General features: G+C 38.1%; 1 protein-coding gene across 11 annotated transcripts in view; it reads right to left on the bottom strand.

Moving 5' to 3' along the window:
• The window catches only part of ACACA (acetyl-CoA carboxylase alpha), a 281,626-nt gene that overhangs the window by 77,521 nt on the left and 183,603 nt on the right, over positions 1–20,502 (bottom strand). For all 11 annotated transcript variants that reach the window (XM_087440845.1, XM_087440847.1, XM_087440846.1 and 8 more), the window contains 5 exons: positions 19,197–19,412; positions 18,301–18,456; positions 15,928–16,131; positions 10,527–10,682; positions 8,477–8,623 (listed from right to left, as the gene is read on the bottom strand). In XM_087440845.1, the coding sequence (XP_087296971.1) occupies positions 8,477–8,623; positions 10,527–10,682; positions 15,928–16,131; positions 18,301–18,456; positions 19,197–19,412 (879 nt within the window). The remainder of the gene's footprint in view (positions 1–8,476; positions 8,624–10,526; positions 10,683–15,927; positions 16,132–18,300; positions 18,457–19,196; positions 19,413–20,502) is intronic.

Genomic DNA, 20,502 nt, shown 5'->3' with positions numbered 1-20,502 from the left:
AGAAATAAATATCTGTTTTCCTTACACAAGTTCTAAGGAAGAAAATATTTCTTTGGCCATAGTCTAATTCTGGAATAAACATGTGCAAGTGAGGGAGGAGGGAAGGGGAGGAGAAAGCAAGCAGAAGAGAACAGTCTTATTTAACCGTTTTTATGTGGGTAAAATGATTTGTGCCACAGTATTTCCATAAGAAGTGGGACCATTATTTTCCTGTAGAAACACATTTGGTTTGAAAAGTATCACTGGACAGGACGTGAAAATCAAACCGAATGAATTATTCACAACCTCCGATCAGAGGTGATCATTATTTCTGATGCTCCAAACAGTGATTAGGATTCTGCCCTGAGATGTCATTTTCTCGCTGAGTAACACCAGCGATACAGAAAGGCATTAGCTATCTATCCATATATATTTTTTTTCTCCTGGGAGGACCTTGGTTTAATGTTACTATAACAGATACTAAAAACATGATAATACTAACATTTATTCTGATGGTGCCCATAAATGCCATTAGTTTGACACAAAGTGTCAACACTAATCATGACCCAAAATTAACACCAAAATTGACATCAACATTAATTGTACTATCAGTGTGAATAGAACGTGCAAGTGCACACATGCACCCATGCACACACGCGTATTTTCCAAAGCTGCTGTTACTACAAAATAAAACAACAATATTAAGCTCAACAAAGAAATTGGAAGGGAAAGCTAAGGGGCAAAACAGGACAGGATTTTGTTTTTAAGGATGTAAGAAGCATCCATCAACTTGAGCTGTGCTGTGGGAAGCAGAAAGGGAATATCTTTGCCATGGTTGCCTTTCTTATATCTCCTCCCTATGAATTTAGCTGTAATAATATCTTTCTGTATAGACTTAAATACAGGCTAGACTGTGGCTGAGATGTTGAAGCTTTATTTTCCATGCTAAAAGTCTAAAAGTTGAGTTTTTCTGCAACGCCTCCAATAGCTATTGTTCTACTACTGCTAATGCCAGGAAGATGACCATCCTGCAAGGCCCTGGAGCAGCAATACAAAGAATCCTGGAATGTTAGAGCTGAAACGGACCTAAGCATCACCTGCATCATGAACACGAGAAAACTAAGACCCAGAGAGAAGGATCTGAACTTGAGTTCCTTTACAGACACATAACAAAGTGTTACCTTTTTCCCTTTCTGTACCTTATATGGACTATTAAATCTTCACTTTTAATTAGTACTATCAAAAAATAATTATAGTTTTGACTCGTTAGAATCTCATGAAAAAATCATATTTGATGAAATATTAGAAAATACTGTATTGGTGTTAAAATGTGTATTTTTAAACCATAAGGCAATGCAGTATCTGACTTAATTTGTGCCATTCAGAAAAACCATGCTAAAAAAATGTCAGTGCCTTTTCATATTGTATTATCTGTTGGATATCATGTTCCATTGCCTAGTGTCGTATGATCACATAAAAGACCTGAAAACAATTTTCTTAACAGCTGAAAAACTCTTTTTTCATGCTTGGATAATTCAAAAATGGCTGAACAAACTTACCTCAACCCTTATAAAAAGCAATAAAAGGGTAAGAAAATATCATTTTTAGAGCCAGAAATTTTCATCCCAGAGGTAATTCTTTGAAAATGTTACCAAAGATTAGAAATAATAATTTTAAACAGGGGAATTATTTCTCCTTGTAATATTTATATACATGAAACCACAGTGACTTTATACATATATGTGCAATGCTTTAGTAAACATACCAATTTTTTTAAAAACATGCAACGGAGCACATACAAGCCAGCATATTTGAGAAATGGGGCAGAGAAGTAATTGGTTGATATGGAAATTAACCAAGTTGGCCTACTACAGTTCAAGAAGCCTTGCCCATTAATCACATAAACGAATGTTGAACTCTGATGCTCCACACTACACCTCATCCTCTGGTGTCATCTGTTGCTGTCCTGATGTTCATTATTGCCTCTAGTTGGAGCCGTAAAGTTTCCTGCCATAGGGTACTATATCACATCCTTTTTCAGTAAAATCTGAAACCTTAAGATGTATAAAAATGCTGGCAAGTACATCCTTTTGTTTAAAGGCTATCTCTAGAACTTACTTTTGAAAGGAACTGAGGAGCCATCCACAAGTGCTGCTTTATTCAACCAATGGATGCATTAGGATTTTCAAAGTCAGTCAAGCTCATTGGGCCTTGGTTTACTACTAATGAAATGAGTCAAAATCAACTAATCAACCTGATGAGAAATCTCCAACACCAGTAACAGTCATTCAGAAGGAATTCTAAGAAAAGTATACACATCAGAACAGTGTTAGAAATTCAGTAGAAGTAATTCCATGGCAGGAAAACCTATCTTTCAAAATTAGCTTCAATATTTTTCTAACAAGGGACTCAACTTTTGTTCTGAGGATCATTTTAGACAAATAATTGTAGCCAAACATGCTTACTTAGAACCAGGATGAAAGAAGAAAAGCACATAATTTTAAATAAAACTATCTTAGCACATATTCCATAATATATCTTTTTCTATACTTGAGATTGCTATCTTGCTAGGCCTAAAAGGATTCAAAATTGGTTTTTTGAAGACTTGATGAAAAACAAGGCAAGCACAAATTATGAATGTTTATATGTAATCAGTGGTATGTGATACTTTTCTGCTGAGGATCTCAAAGCACTTAAAAACATTCTCCCATCTTCAGGGATAGATTGGTGGCAAGGACCATTAGTCTCTTTTTATAACTTGAATAATCAGTGCACAGACCACAGTCCTGTTTTTCAGATCTGCTTTTCTCAGGTCTATCTCAGAGCTCAGCTTCAGCATACTACAATACAAATATACCTCTTTTCCAACACATATCTAAAAGACTGATGTGGATTCAATTTCCACACCCAGCATGAAAAGGTACACTGATTTCAAAAGAACGAAACAAAAGTGCAGTAAAATACGTCCAAATTAGCTTCATATTCATGGAGCTATTGTGAGGTTAAATCGAGTAAACAATATACAAAAGTCTAACGTTAAACTAAAAATATTTTGGTTCCATGTGAATGAGAAATGGTCAGCCCTTTCCTTACTCAAGCCCACAAACATACACACTCTCTCCAGTCAGAGTCTCAAAGCATAATGGGTTCCACTAGAATTTGAGTCCAGGATAACCCAAGCAATTCCTCTGAGAGTATGGAAAATGTCAAGCAAGTGGATTAAGACAGAGGGTTATGGTGGTTTTTCTAAAATAAGAGGTCCTTTGGGTTAAGAGGTCCAGCCTAAGAACTGTCAAAATGGATCTGCTAATTAATTTCTTTCAATCTTTTAGGCTTACATAAGCTTACCAACTTCCTTTCCCTACACAACTCCTAAAACTTTTTTTTTTGTTTTTATACTCAAATTAGAGATTTCAAAGGATTTTAGCAAGACATAAGTGAGGAGCAATGTAAAAACGGCAAGATTTGTTTAAGCTGAGTCAGTATATGCAGGGATATTTGTCACATCACTCTCCCTATTTTTCTATAAATTTGAAATCTTTTATAATAAAAAAATTAAAGAGACGCTTATGCCTTGGTGGAACTGGACATTAGCACATTGCCAACAATTAAACAACAATTAAATATGGGCAAGGTTGAGCAGTTCTAGAACTGAATTCCTAATCCCCACCATACCCACCATTTCGCCCTCAAAAACAAAGCAGAACTGAAACCAAGACATCAGTTATGACGGCAGCTAGTCTTTACATTTTCATTTACACTACTTTTTTTCCTCCTTGATTATCCTCTTCCTAAAAAAATGTTTCCTGTAAAAATGTGTAGAGCCATGATGTAAGGTTCAACAGATCTCCACCCAAAGGGTTAAAAATGCAATCGCATATTGTAGGAAGACTAGGCAAAGCCTACCATACCAACTGAAAAAAAAAAAAAAAGGGAAGGATACCGCTGGATTTGCCTCACCAAACAGGGCAATTCAAGAGGCTTGTCTGAATGTTCAACTGCTGAGAAGGAAAAACCCTGACACCTAGTGCCCATTTGAAAAAATGAAGCCTTCGAGCCACTACAATTCTTAAGTGTGGTAGTGTGTACGGAGGTGATCATCAAACTGCATTCAACTTGGAATATACTTATCTCCCAGAAAAATTATAAGGAAAAAATTTAACACCATGCAAGAATTCCAGTCTCTAAGTACCAATCCTTTTGAAGTATACATCCTGTACTTAATTACTGTAACTGCTTCTAAACACAGTGCCTCCTTCTCATCTTATTTTTTCATTATGACAGAAGTGATGAGTGGGAATGGATGGGTTCACATTATTAAAAAGCTCACGTTCCGAAATAGTAAGGAAAACAGGGTCCTAATTTCTATCCACACTAAAACTGCTATAAAAGTTGCCTCTCTATCATATCTTTTATCATTGCCCAATTTAGAGATTCATATTTAGTTCACAGAGCTGTTAAAGGAAATACAATAAAAGAATGCTAATTACATTTCAGAACAAATAAGAACATAGTCTCAAGAAAGCTAGTGTTTTCTTTGTCCTACCAGACAAAGTTACGTTGTTCTCTGTCAAGTCAGTTACAGCCCTTGGCTTGATCTTAGCCTGAGCCTTTTAATAACAGGATTTAGTGCGAAAAGCAGCTGCACTGGATTGTGAACTGTTACTCAAAATGTTCCCACCTGCAATTACAGCTTCCACCAAATGATCAAAACAGATTAGCAAACTGGCAGGAAAATGAAAACAATTCCTCCAAAATTGGAAGTGGTAAAAGTAGAACTGTTGGTTAGCTGCATTTCTTCTGTATCCAGGCTCAACAGCACACATTCATCTAGCTGTGTAGTTACATACAGTGCCCATCACTGTAGCATCATAGCAGCTCGAAATGAAATCAGTTTAGTCTATGTTGCAATCACATTTTCCTCAATTTTCATCTTTACATGAAACTATTTAAAAAAATCCTGGACAACTCATCTTTGGAGCTATTTGAAAGTAACACAGTTTATAGATTTGGTCTACATCTTTTTTTATTTCTAGTCTAAATTCATACCAAACACAATGCCATTCAAATCTGACAATGAGAAAAATGCGTTCTATACCTTTCATCATGCATAAAGTGGCATTCCTTCAGTTACATCTTTCTTGATGGGGAAGGGACAACTAGGAAAATAAAAAGGAGAAAGTAGCTAACACTGCGTCAGAAAAGCTCTTTCTCCTGCTTTTAACACGGGCACAATGTTCAAAATGCAGGTCACATCTCTGCTGAAATAGCCAATATTCTTCCTCAAATGGCAAACAAGTTACCTAAAACTAAATGGAACTGAATTGTTCCAGGTCCTGGTCCCGTCACCATTTTACCTATTTACTGTCCTGGAAAAAAAACAGGGAAGAGAGACTGGCCACTCATATAGCTGATGGTCTGATAAGTGCAAATTTCTGCCTTTGATTATGAGGAAAAGCATCTCAATTCATGGAGAAACTGCAGGAATCTCTTGTTTTACCTTTATTCCTTATATCCATGTGCTAGCTTTTAAACCCAGAAACTCCAATCCTTCAAGGTAATGCAATATCACCCACAATGATGACCTGGTAGAGCCGTCACCTTTGGAGAACACCACATTATGATGATTTAATGTCTATGTAGCATCAATGCATTTACATTGAGCCTTGGCTCTCAGAACATTAACAGGTCAATTTTTTATTCCTTCTTTAATAAAACTATTTCTCAAGGCTCTTGTTCAGATGCCCATTCTCTTTGGGACAGGACAGATTTGCACCAAATCTCATCAGCATGGCTCTTTTCTTTCCCCTCATATCATTCTTGGGATAACATGTAGAGTGCCGGACTCATGACAAACTTGTCTCTCTGGCCAAAGAAAATTAAACCGCAATAGCTGAAAGTCAACTTGCCCTGATAAAACTGGGCTCAGCATGAGGAAATACATCCTACTGACACCACGTCACTTCTTAGGCATAGCTGTCCCTCAGAGTTCTGACTGCTAAAACTCCATCTTTAGATTGCCCAGTCTCTCAGCGGACATGCTCCACTGTATGTTCAAGCTATTGGTAACAGAGTTTGATACTAATACCCCAACCTCACTCCTGTCATGCAATGCCCTATAATCTAGCTATGGCCACTGACTGACTTCACCAGCCATCCTGGGCATTAGTCACTAACTCTCATGAAAGAACATCAGTCTCACTCCTTCCGAGCTCAACACTAAGAAACAGCAAGCTAACACTCAGCCTCAATCCCAGTCAAACATCTGAAGAAAAGGAAAAGAGAACAAAGAAAATAGGCAACTGCGGAGGGAAAAAGAGTAGAAAAAGAAAAAAGCGAGAAGTGACCAAAAGCAAAAAAATGTTTAAAAATACTATTAGATTTCTAGATTTCAAGATTATTAAAGCATTGGGCAAAGAAAAACACATGGTCCTTATACTGACTCTACTACTCATACAGTCCTCTGTGGCTGTTTAGACACCTCTTTCCCACAAAGGTTTGTTGGGTCTTAAAAGGGTTAAAAAAAAACGTTTATTTTTTTTTTTTTATTCTTTTGTGTGTGTGCATGTGTGTGTGCGTGTGGGTGTGCATGTGTGTGTGGTCTTTGGGTACAGAGTCCTGTATAATAAGACTATTTGTATTCATACTGGCAGAGTAAACACTACATGTTCATGCCCAGGCAGCTCTGTGCTTGTAATTTCAGCAAGAACAGAGCTCTGTCCCTCTGGGACTTCTTCCCCCAGTCTCCATTCGCTCAAACACAGAACGAGAGCAGAGAGAAAGCAGAAGAGAAAGATCATGGCAAGAGGTTTCACACAGCTCTGCAGATAGCTTTCACATGGCCAAAATCTCATTTTGTGTTTTAATTACATTAGTTAAAACCATTTTTCTCTCAGCCCCATGTTCACAAGAGTGCCTTCCATTCCTGAAGACTACACTGTTCAATGAATGAGAATTTAACTCTAGCACAATGAAGCTTTTCTTTGCTGTTGAGGGGCTCACGAAGTACACACATGCTACACACAGTGGCACAAACCTCTGTTTTGACTTTGTGTGTTAATGAGTATACATCTACTCTCATCAAAATTCTATGCATCCTTTCTCTCTAGCCTCTTGCCTTTGCTATTTGTCAAAGTGTTAGATTAGAACTCCTACAAGTCTGATACTCTCCATCTAGTCCAACAGTTGCATCCATCTTAATACCAAATCATCTACTCTTGGCATCCACCAGTATACTTACTGAAACAGCCATATACCTTGTAAACATAGTAAAATTTTTTGAAAAAGATACTGCATAAAATGGAAAAACTGCATATTATCTTCAAAGGTCTACCCAGCTTATTTGTGGTAAATACCCAGGTAAAGATTACTCCTTCTAAGAAAGGCGATTTATCTAGAGGTTATATCTAAGGTTGAAATACAAACATATCTCTTTTTAGGTTTATTACTGTTGTTATCATTATTGTTATAAACTGTACATTAGAAGCATAGTTAAAAGCAGGAAGAATCTCAGTGCATACAGGAGGACACAAGGTATGGGGCAGAATATGACTTTAGATCATTATTAATAATTCACTATAGAAGAGAGGACTCCAAGGCTAGAAAATGCATTCTTGGATAATGCAGAAATGGGTTTTCTGTTACTTTCTTTTATATTTAAACCCTTGGTTCTGATTGAGCGCCTTTAGGAAGAATATATTGACCATGCTCACAACAGTGCCAGGTTAAATTACCTGAGCATGGAAAATGTACCAAAAATTGTATATTAGTATGCAAATAAGTATCCAAATAAAGAAAAACATCAAGGTAAACAGTACTTTACATGATTTTATTATAGTAAATCTCAAAATTTCAAACATATAAAAAAATAGAAGAAGCAATCTATTCCTATGTATGAACCACCTAGCTTCAATTAACTCATGACCCATCTTGTTTCATCTATACTCCCACACTGACCCCTCACTGTTTGAAGCAAATCCTAGACATGTGATCATTTCATCTGTAACTATTTAAGTATGTATGTCCAACAGAAAAAAATACTTTTTAAAAAAAAAACAACAGGGCCGGCCCCATGGCTTAGCGGTTAAGTGCGTGCGCTCCGCTGCTGGCGGCCCGGGTTCGGATCCCGGGCGCGCACCAACGCACTGCTTCTCTGGCCATGCTGAGGCCGCGTCCCACATACAGCAGCTAGAAGGACATGCAGCTATGGCATACAACTATCTACTGGGGCTTTGGGGGAAAAAAATAAATAATTAAAATAATGAAGAAAAAATAAATAAATAAAATAAAAACAACAATATTCACAATCATATCTAAAAAATTAACAATAATTCCTTGATATTCAGTCAATGTTCTCTCTCTAAAGAATTCTACCAACATGACTACTATGCTGCTTATGCCACTTGGATCTTAACTAATACTATTTAATGACCAACTCCACGGAAAGCTGGTACTGGTGAGCACAGTAAGAAATGGGGAGGGCAATTGGACTACTTGCCTCATTTCCTCCTGGAAGCCTGTTCATGTGGACCAGTTGACCTTGATCATCCAACACGAGCTCAGTATACGTCAGCATGTCAGAAGGCAGAGGGGGCGATGGAAGGAATGCTTGAGTGGACATAGACTCCCAGAGTTTGATCAGGGACTAGTGGAGGAGAGAAGTTCGACTTATCAATGACAACTAGCATTTCAACATGGACAAAAACAAATACTAAGATTTGGTCAATCTGGTTTTGCTCTTTCTTTTCCAAGTATTCTGCTGAGTGTCTAAGCATTAGACCAAACTCTCAGCTCTCATTCTCAGTTAAAATACATTTTTAATTATTTTTCACATCATGTTTTTTACATGCCAGAAATCAGGCACTTTTCTAGCAAAGTCAAACTACTGAGTGATTCTGAATCAGCACTAGAGCATTAACAAACACAACAGACCTAACAATAACCCAGGAAAATTAAAATAAAAAACTAAATAAGTAGCATCAATCCCTCTTTAAAAAAGAAAGAAAATCTAGAGAAACTTGGCAGAAGACGAATAATCAGGAAAGTGACATGACACTCAGCTAATACAAAGAACATCCAACAAGGCAAGAATTAAGTTTCTATTAGAGGTTCAAGGGAAGCATCCTCCTTCTAACATCTTTTCAGAGCTACAGGCCCGTACATGAGAATTAGCTCACTAGAGGTGTATGACTATTCGTAAATGTGCAGATCAATTCTGCTCAAATCTAAGAAAATAGACAGACACACCTATCCATTTTAAAATCATTGTGATTTCGTGAACATGATGTAATCTATGCAGAAATAGAAGTATAATGATGTACACCTGAAATTTATACAATGTTATAAACCAATGTTACTGCAATAAACAAAAAATAAATAAATAAAATCATTGTGATTTCCATTTCCAGCTTCATATTACTGAAACAAATCCCTCATGAAGTGGGAACTAGTTCAGTTGTTTCTTTGCTTGCCTCAAAGCAATATTTAAAGGCAATATGACTTATTCATACCTATATGTTCTAATCATGGTGTTTACGTCTATTCCATACGAAGATTTAGATAGAATGTGATTTCTATTTATAGCATTGGCGTTGGGGAAAAGAACCAACAGTCAACTCTTAAGCTAACAATTTCGGTAATACTGAAATGAAGATAGCTATGTTTCAAGAGAGAGAAATTGTAAACAAATGGTTACATAAAGGAAATCTGTATTTGTGAATTACAGATAGACTATTTACCACAGATATTACTTTATTAAAATTCAAATGTGGTAATACTGGTAGTATTGACTAGGAGACTTGGAAAAATCCTATATTCATAGATTCTTTAAGGACAAATTCAGTATTCTTTTGATACCTTATTCTTTATCTGTTGTATTTTTTGCTGGTGATATACTTTTCTTGCCTTCTATTGATAGAAGAAAAATCTGCAGCATAGAGATGATTCACCATACAGATCAAAGGAATTTATTTTCATATAGAGGATGAGATTCATAATGTCATATTTTCTCATGCTAGTTTTTATTCAGCTATAATAAATCTCCCACAAAAGAACTGATATTTTAAACTGTGTACCATGAACTCTATATCCATTTGTATATGTTATCTATATTCAGTCTCATCATATTAACCTAGGCTATCAACTAGGGACTTGGGTTATCTTACAAAATAGGAAAATGAGAACTAGAACTAGTTTCAAACCTCTTTTTTAATATGCATAATTTGAATATAGGCTTAGGAAATATATACCTGAACATAACTCCTCACACCGGTCATTGTAAAGTGCTATCACAGGCATGCAGTCTCAGATTACTCTCTTCTACTCAAGAGAGGCTTCTATCCTCATCATTCCTGTTAATTCATAAAGAACTATCCAGCATCTGAGGTGGCAGTCACCAAATCCCGAATGAGACAGAAATGAGAATACTGTCAAAATATTTCCTGTCCTTTAGGAGTGCCCCATTTCAGTCTAAGCTGCATCTCATGGAAATTCACAAGAAACTTTGCCTCTCTGCAACACGTCAGAGCCCCCTAGTTATCCACCCTTACCTGCCGAAACATCTCTGGAATATCATATATATATGTTGTCCCTAAGGACTGTGCCTGGAATCTCTTTGATTGAAGCAGGTCTTTGGTCACATAAGGAGTGTTGATTAACATTCCATGCAATGGTCCCTGTTTGTCTCCATAGGCCTGAAACATGATCTGTAAGAAACAGAGGATGGCATGGGGAGTTAAGAGATAGAGAAAAAAATCAGCTGCTTGGAGGGGCTTTTTTCACAAATGTTATTTCTTGGAAAATATTTTGGGTGGGTTGAGTAGCTAAGACATGCCTCTTAACATTTGATTTTTAGTGTTCTCACCTCTCTACAGATTAACCAGCTCCAAAAAATGGTATGTAACCAACCCTACACCATTTGCTGTTCTCACTTTTGGATTAGTTGAAATCAACAAGAAAGCATCATGCCATCATGAATTTCATGCCTCAGAGGCAGACTGACAATGCCTGCCTTCCAAGGTGTCTTGAATCACATATATTCAGAAATGAAGTACGTACAGTCTGAACTAACTAGTCTGAGCAGTCCTAGTATTTACTGAGGAACAGCTATGCACTAAAGAGAATTCTGTTCTTTCCCCAAAGGTAGAAAGCCAGGTCAAGGCTCTACCATATCATCTGTGCTTCAGTCTACTTGATTAGAAGGTGCCTCCTAAGTATTATTAGCCACACAAAGGCTTCAAAGATTTCCGCCAGGGGGCCGGCCCGGTGGCGTAGTGGTTAAGTGTGCGTGCTCGACTTCGGCAGCCCAGGGTTTGCAGGTTAAGATCCCTGGCACGCAGTGATGCACTGCTTGTCAAGCCATGCTGTGGCAGCGCCCCATAAAAAGTAGAGGAAGATGGGCACAGATGTTAGCCCAGGGCCAATGTTCCTCAGCAAAAAGAGGAGGATTGGCACCAGATGTTAGCTCAGGGCTAATCTTCCTCACCAAAAACAAAAACAAAAACAAAAAAAACCAAAGATGTCTGCCAGAAGTGGATTTAATCCATCCATCTAGCTAGTTAGTCTTATTAACTTGTAAGACATAGCCTATAGTAAAATATACTTTATTAAATTATATATACTTATATAATATATATATTTACTTCCCCCCATATACTTTGTCTACAACTAGGGATCAGCCCCTGTAATACCTATACTGTCACATAATGAAATCACCACACCAGTTTTTAATCATTTTAACTCAAATATTTCTAGAGGAGTACTTCATATTCCATATATTTAGATAGTTTTATTTGCTTATGAATATTTATAAGGGATGCCATTATTTCAATTCAATTAATATTTATTGAGTGCCCAGAGGTTGTATGACACTAAACTAGGCACTTTATGCATGAATACATAAGATATAGATTCTCTATGCAGTGAATACAAATGGAGATAGGGATGTAAGAATACGTGTGCATGCCCACACATCTGCTCGGGCTAAAATATATAGGCTTAAGTCTACTAATTCATTAAGTCTATTAATGAATAGATTTGTGGACCTGATATATAGGCCTAAGAACAGAATTAAATACTTTCCTAAACCCTGGGTACAGTTCAGCTAGATGAATCTTTAGCCCTTTAGCTCAGAGGAACACTGTTGACTTGTCAATTAGGTCCTATTCTGGGAAAAACTTGTCTGAGGCTGCTTAAAACCCCACAGAATGGAGCTCCCAGTCCTCTTTCAGACAACAAGTGGTGAAAGTCACCAGGTGGGCGGCAGAATTAGAAATGTCTTAGGAATGTGAGAGGTAGAAATGGTAATGTTTTTAGAGATTCAAAGTGTTAAGTGAGGCCAGGGTGTTAGTATGAGAAAACAGGATTCAGAGGAGATAAGTCAAATCAAAATCAGAAAAAGGAATAAAAGCAGCAGGTTCTTGGAACTACATTCTTGTCTATTAGGAGAGATAAGACCTGTGGGTACAGGGTTTGAGATTCAATTTTGCCATGGTCTAGAATGAAGCTAGGTTGGTCATAGTTAAGCAACAAAACTGTATGGACTGAGAAAAGGGGTTGGAGAAAGGCTTCTAGGTACTTTTTTGCTGATGGGAATTTAAAATGGTACAACCATTTTAGCAAACAGTTGAGCAGTTTCTTATAAAGTTAAACATATACTTATTATGACTCAGAAATTACACTGTTAGGTATTTACCCAAGAGAAATGAAAACATATCTACACAAATATTTGTAAATGAATGTTCATAGCAGTGTTATTCATAATAGACAAAACTGGAAAATAAAACCTCAAATGTCCATCAACAGGTGAATAAATATAAAAATTTTGGTATATCCGTAAAACAGAATACTACTCAGCAACGAAAAGGAACATACCCATAATCTATGCAACATGGATGAATCTCGAAAACATTATGCTGAGCCAAAGAAGCCAGGTACAAAATAGCACATATTGTCTAATTTCATTTATATGTTATTCTAGGACAGGCAAAACTAATCTACGATAATAGAAAGCAGATCAGTGGTTGCCTGGGGCTGGGGCTGGGGCTGGGGCTGATGCCTCTACCTTTAACTGCAAAGGAGAACAAGGGGACTTTTGGGGGTGTCAAGATGTTCTCTATCATGACTGGGATGGTAGTTACACAGGCATATACAATTTCAGAATGAACTGAATTATACACAGAAAATGAGTGCATTTTATTATATGTAAACTGTATCTCAATAAAGGTGATTTTAAATGTATATTTCTCCCTTACACTACACATTGGAAATCAACTGACTTACACAATGGATTACCCAAATCTCTTCTCCCCACTATGACTACCTGACATCAGTGTTCACTGCAGCTAATATCACAAGGACTATACAAGGAAAATGAAACTCAAGCCAGTCAACCTTGCTCCTTGCTGGCAGAAAGAATAAACGATGTGCTGCCACAAGAGGTTGATAGCAATGGCCAGGAGTGGAAGCCTCTGAATGATGAGCTATCTATGTTATCTCCATTTTCTACTACAATGGACATAGTAATTAAAATTGGTGAAGTATATATTTTACAAGTTCATGAAAATATGTTCACATTTTTTATATCATACACCTTTCACCAGTGGGCTTCTCTTGGAAAACAATCTCTGATTCCATATAGTCTGTCCCCTTAGAACGCTGTACCTACTTTATGATGGCATGAATCATAATCATACAACAGAGAAACTAATTATCTGTCTTATTCCATCGTGATGTATATTTCTTGAGAACAGAGATCTTTGTATCTGTAGTGCCTGACATGCTATAGGTGGTCAATAAATATTAAATTAATGAACAAATGAATGAATGATATGGATAGTTCTACATTATTTTAAAATCATACGATGGGGGCCGGCCCCACAGCTTAGCGGTTAAGTGTGCGTGCTCTGCTACTGGCGACCCAGGTTCGGATCCCGGGCATGCACCGACACACCGCTTGTCTGGCCATGCTGAGGCCGCGTCCCACATACAGCAACTAGCAGGATGTGCAACTATGACATACGACTATCTACTGGGGCTTTGGGGAAAAAAAAACGAGGAGGATTGGCAATAGATGTTAGCTCAGAGCCGGTGTTCCTTAGCAAAAAGAGGAGGATTAGCATGCATGTTAGCTCAGGGCTGATCTTCCTCACCAAAAAAAAAAAAAAAAAAAATCATATGATGAATCACTAGAGCAAAGAAAGGGAAAAACAAATTGGCAATAAGCATTAAGTAGGCATTAGGAGAACCAGAACTGAGTTGGAGGCTGTTCCTTTTGCTGGTTCCCTCCTCCAGCCCTGGGTCTTGAGTTCACACATGGCAGTGGCTGTTGAACTCTCTCCACTGAAGAGACTGAGGGAGATCTCCTTCTTCAGGGCTTCCTAAGTATGCAGGACCCATGGTAAAAGGGGTTCTCCCTCAAGTAGAAGGTAGCTCATTCATTCTTTCAGATACTTAGTGAATGTTTATTTTGTGCCAGGCACAGTACTAAACCCTGATTGAAGGCTTCTGTGCCTTTCATGCTCCGGTGTCACCACTAGCCAGCACAAGGGAAATCTCAGAGCTTTCTAATAAAAGAAAAGGGAAAAAAAAGTAGTTACAAAGAACAAAAATATTTACCAAAAACATTAAAATCTCAAGTGGCCATCTTATTTTTCAGAAGAATAGACCTGCCTTGAAGCCATTGTAGGAGTTAATTAAAAACATTCCTGCCCATGGAAAGCTTTGACTGAAAATGTCTTTAAGCTTGTCCTGAAAAACATCAAATGCAGCAGAAATTACTGAATACTAACTACTCTTTCTCTTGCTCACCCCTCATGCTCTCGTGCATGCTCTCTGTTTTAACTGCTCACTTCTCATGGCATAGATTTCTCTGGCTATCTAACTGAGAATCAAAGGACAAAATGAAAGGTCGCTCTGTCTATCCAGACTCGGATTTTTAAAATTCACCTTCAAAATACTGGCAAAAATGTCTTTTTTAACCTCTGTTCCCAGATTTAAAAGGATATAGATAAAAACAAGAGACATATACTCTCTTCCTGGCACCTAATGCATAGAACAGGCTGAAAACTTTGTGTACACATTCTGGAACAAGTTCATCCTCTAACCTGAAGAAATGCAGTTCCCAAGTTCAGGCCAAAGACCTAAAATAACACCTCAGTTCTTAAAAAGATGTGAGCAACGGTAAACCAACCTAACTCCAGTATTATAGCACATAGCCCAAATATTTAGAAACTAAGGTGGTAAAATCGATTTAAAGGGAATTTTCTGTTATGACAGAATCAATCTACTGAAAGAGTCACTTTCCATTTTCACGGTCTCCATTTTTCTATGCGAAAAATGGGTTAAAGTTTGCCATTTTGCTCTTTTACAGATATTATAATACTCTGAACTTTTTGAAGGAAAGATAATGTGTGTAAAGGGAATAACATAATGCAATGTTATGTTAAATGGTAAATATGATAAAGTCACTGCTTGATATTGCTCAAGCTATTACATTAAGTTGAAATTTTCCTTCTTTAAGACAGAAGTTGGTGACACATTTCAACAATTCTCTTTCCTTACTTGCCAATGAGTAGTCTAACTAGGCTGAAAACAGAAAAAAGAACAAATCAGACCAGAGAAGACAAGACTGCTCAACTGGCTCAGGAGCCTACTCAAAAAGGGCCCTAAATTGCAGAATTACCTCTGGAGTCAGGTTCATTTGGCATCTCCTAGGGCTTACCAATATGTGACAAAAGGTTGAGGGTTTCATAACATCCATGATTAGGAACAAAGGCATATCTTATATGGCAAATGAAGTTTTTCAAATTCATGTAACCATTTTAGCTGGTAGAGGATAACCCCACTAGGTGAGCCAATGGGATTTGTGAGTTTGGGTCTTGCATAACAAGGGCAAGCGGCTTATCTATAGGACCAAACCAAAACTTAGAGGACCCTGCTTGACTACTATACCTGTGCTGTCCTGGAGTCAGTCACTTCCTTGTACAGGCTGATGTCCAAGTAATAGCCAGACTCGTTTGTAAGGAAGAGACGAATGGGAATTGCTTTTCCAGTTGGTGTCAGGCGAATGTTGATTTTCAGTTCTGCCTGGAGGACGCGTAATTTCCACAGCCGACTTCCATAGCGCATTACCATGCTCCGCACAGATTCCTCAATCTGACACAGACACATCACCAAGCACAAAACTTAAATACCTTGTAACTAGGACGTGTTTCAGGTCTGCCCATCTTCGGGAAAGGAGGACTGGAAAAAGATGCTGGTTTCTGGAGACGTGTACTATGTGTATTCCTCACAAAAACTCAGTTTCTCCCCAACCTTTCTCTTGCTTAGAACAAGTCAGGGACAATTTCATGCTGGCCTGGCATTTGAGTGGTTTTCTCTGGCTCACAACACCCAAATCTGTGCAACTCTCTTCCCTTTTCCCAATTATATTCAGAATCTATATCAAAGATCTGCAATATCTAAAATTACAAGCCATGGGATTTAAGAGAAAGCCCCAAATAAGAATAAAATCTCTAGTTAAACAGCTATTAAGTAGCATTTATATGCATGGTAACTATGTTTCATTGCACTTACAGGACCTTAAATCAACATAGCAATTACCACCATGAGCTTTTTTCCATACAGTTTTATTAAACTTTATAATATATGCCTCTTGGTAAATTGCACAAATTAAAGAAAGAAAGGCAATTTGTAGGTGGTGCTAGAATGTTCTCTCTAAACAGAGCTCTGATGTGTGGTCATTGCCAAGTCCAACTGGGATATAAGCAGACAGGGCAGACATTCCCTAGTTTCTCTAAGCTTTATACCAAGGCAGCTTAGTGCTCCTGTTTTTCACGGTTAGGGGAGTTACCTTAACCAAATGCCTTAGATGTGATTTCTCCTTACTGACATACTAAAGCAAAAAATTTTTTCCCAATATGGCTGCAGGTAGCTAGGACATACTACTCAAAATTAATGTTTTCTTAAAGTATCTTTCTAAAATGCTTTTGCAACTTCTTAGAAAATCTCAAAAATATCTCATACCCCCCTTCTCTTGTGGGTCTTCAGAAGTATGTGCCACCCTTGTAGTTTGTTTCTACACCACAGAATTTTAGGTTAGAATGAGTTTCAAGGAGGTAAGTTCTCTATTCCCACACTTGCTTGCTAACCAAGAGATATCTACCCATTCTTTTCTCGAGGGAACAAAAGTCAACAATCTCTAGATGCAGGAAATTGACAGCTATCTATGATTAGAAAGGCAGAGCCAAGGCATATGGGTGTTTGGAGTGGAAGCAGAGAGGCTGATATCAAAAACTCATTGAGAAATGGGAAGTCAAATCTAAAAACATATATAGTTATACAGTGTCCAGGCCATGTTTTAAGTCTTCCAGCTTCACCAGCCCCAGAATGCTTAGGAGAACCTTTGCCTAAACTAATGATGGGACTTGACACTCAGTGAGGAGCCCTGTCCTTGGCCTTCCCGACAGACTAAAGTAACTGGTCAGCAGCTTGAGGTCTTGAAGAAACAAAGCAGAAAACTATTTCTCAGGTCTCAGAACTGAACCGAATACCCAGTTCGAAAAGCACAAGTCCACGCCTACAATTGATCTTGAAAAAGGGATATACTGGTTCTCCTATCCAAATTCCACAATATCAGGATAGAAAAAGGTTAGAGGGAGCAGGAACAGAGAGCAGCCTGTCTTTATTACACTTGGATAAAAGGTCAAGTACAGAATCACCTTGTTTTCCTTCCTTAAATTATATGGAGTGCATTTTAGAATAGAGCCTCAGGGAAGAAAACATACATAATACATGTGAAATTCCTTATCAACCAAATTCTTTCCCTGTGGAAAAATACTAGAGAGAAATAGGTTACACACTTAGGCAAGGTGCATTACCTCCCTAAGGCCACCAGGTAAGTATAAGTATCATTTGGTACAAAGAGGCAATAATTTTGCCAAAATGCCCAATAATAAGAAAGTTAATTATTCCAGATGAGAAATCCTCAGAGATTATGTAGAATAAGACCACTATCGTGGCAAATATCATAAAACAGGTACCAACAGAGGAAGAGAAAGAGGTTGTATGTTTTTGTATTGCTTATAAATGACCAACAAGATAACAGTATACCACCTTCAGTTTTGAGGTCTGCTTTCAACGGCTATATTAAATTTTTGACACCATCCCGGAAACCCAGTCTCATAAGCACTCCGTAAATTTTAAACATGAAGGGTTCAACCAGCTTACCAAGAGTTCCTGTTTCCAGGTCTAAATGAGAATAAATACAAATGACTCTTTGTTTGTGTCTGCTAGTGCTAGGAGAGAAACTAAGGAGAAATGCACCTTTGATGGGTCCATGATGACTGTGGGCACAAAGTTGAGGAAGATGTGGTTGCAGTCGGTACGGACATTTGTATTGTTAAAAGCGACTTCCAACTCATCCATGGCTTCCAGGAGCAGCCGCTCCCCTTCATTTTGCAGATATTCAAAAGAAGCTTCCTGTGTAGGAAGAAACTCACCATGAACATTAATGTGTTTTACTTTATTTTATTTTTTTTTTATTCAATGTATTTTTTTTTCCCCCCCAAAGCCCCAGTAGATAGTTGTATGTCATAGCTGCACATCCATCTAGTTGCTGTACGTGGGACGGGCCTCAGCATGGCCGGAGAAGCGGTGCATCAGTGCGCGCCTGGGATCCGAACCCGGGCCGCCAGCATCGGAGTGCACGCACCTAACCCCTAAGCCACGGGGCCGGCCCATCATTAATGTGTTTTTTAAAAGAGGCGCTAAAGAAATGGCTACTAGAATTAGTGAAGCAGTGGTGTGTCGTGAACCAGTAAGGTATCTGCTGCAGGTGTTATTTACCTTTCTCCCTAGAGTCAGCCCGGTGGCCAAAGGCAGAAGGGCAGGCAAGGGTCAGATAAAGAGTTCCTGCCAGCCCTTCCTCCTGCCTCTTAGTGTATCATCTCCTTCCAACAGGTGGAGATGCTGGGAATCCCCTACTGGGGTGACATCTCACATATGCCAAACAGAGCAGTTTAGAAAGGAAATCTGTTTAGAAAGGAAAAGCTGAAGAAAGGTTATGGCTATGGGACTCTCAGATTTCTGCTGGCTATTGGAGAGTGGGATGAAAGAGAACAGTAGCCTTGATCATTCAGGATGAAAACCTGATTTTGAACCATGCCTATTTCTCTGTCCCTTCCCTCAGGTATAACTTCCCATTAAAGTATAGCACCCACCTTGGTGACCAGATCAGAATGTCTGATGATTGCACGAACAAAGAACCTGTAGTCTGTCACTTCTGTGCCCACTTCCACTTTGGCTGCCCCAAGATACAGGTGCATCTTGTGATTAGCACACGGAATGGCAGTAAGGTCAAAATTTCTCATCCTGTTCAGCTCCAGCTGGAAAGCGAGGGCAGGCTCCAGGTGACGATAGATACGATCCTCCTCAAACTGAGCATGAGAATTAAAGAAAAGAACAGCTCGCAAGAGTCAGTTACAAAATTATATTATAAATGTGCATGTAAAAGAGATGCTTAAAAATAGAAACATAAGCTATGATGTGCTAATAAGCAAAAAAAAGGAGCTACATACAAGGATAATGCTATAGCTTACATAAGATTAGGCACTAAAGTACCTATTTACTTCCCAAGCTTTCATCATTTATGCTTTTACAAGCGGTGATGCTCTCCATTAAAAACAATCAAACAAAAAACATTGATTCCCTCAGAACTCTTGTTGCATTTAATGTCTTTATAGTTCATTTTTTTACAATTAACCACAAACCGCTTCACATTCACATCTACTTCACATACCAGTGTTTTGAGTTTACCATATAATTTTTTAAAATAGAGATATTTGGCTTTGGAACATACTACATCCACAGATATACAATTTTTTATATATCTTTTTTAAAAGTTGTATTTACATTTACTTTGTAATGTTTTGTTGAAACTAAATTGTTTCCAGAGTACCTATCAACTGAGTGAATGGAGAGACAGAGCCAAAAAATATGAGCTGGTAATAGGAAGAAACCAACAGGGTCTGAAATTCTGTATTTTAAAATTGAAAAACATGGGCCGGCTCCGTGGCTTAGCAGTTAAGTGCGCGCGCTCTGATGCTGGCGGCCCGGGTTCGGATCCCGGCCGCGCCCCAAGGCACCACTTCTCCATCCAGCGTGAGGCCGAGTCCCACGTACAGCAACTAGAAGGATGTGAACCTATGACATAACAACTATCTGCTGGGGCTTTGGGGGGAAAAAAATGAATAAATAAAATCTTTAAAAAAAAATAAAAATAAAAATAAAATAAAATTGAAAAACAAATGCACTTAAACAAGGCGTGAGTATAAATGAACTGTCTGTTGGTGACAAGAATAATCCTAAGTATAGTAGTCGTTTAATATCACATCATTAGGATTGTCCTAAAGCATACGGATGATTTTGAAAGCTATTACTTTCTTTGGGTAAGTCAATACATTTGATTGTTTCCTAAACCAAACTCTTTCAGAAGGGAGTCTTGTTTAGTTTCAAGACACGCGTAAG

This window comes from Ceratotherium simum, chromosome 16 (assembly GCF_057802395.1).
Source record: "Ceratotherium simum simum isolate JZ-2026a chromosome 16, ASM5780239v1, whole genome shotgun sequence".
Lineage (NCBI taxonomy): Eukaryota > Metazoa > Chordata > Mammalia > Perissodactyla > Rhinocerotidae > Ceratotherium > Ceratotherium simum.
Note: the sequence above shows the minus strand (reverse complement) of the source record. Positions and strands in the feature narration are given on the sequence as shown.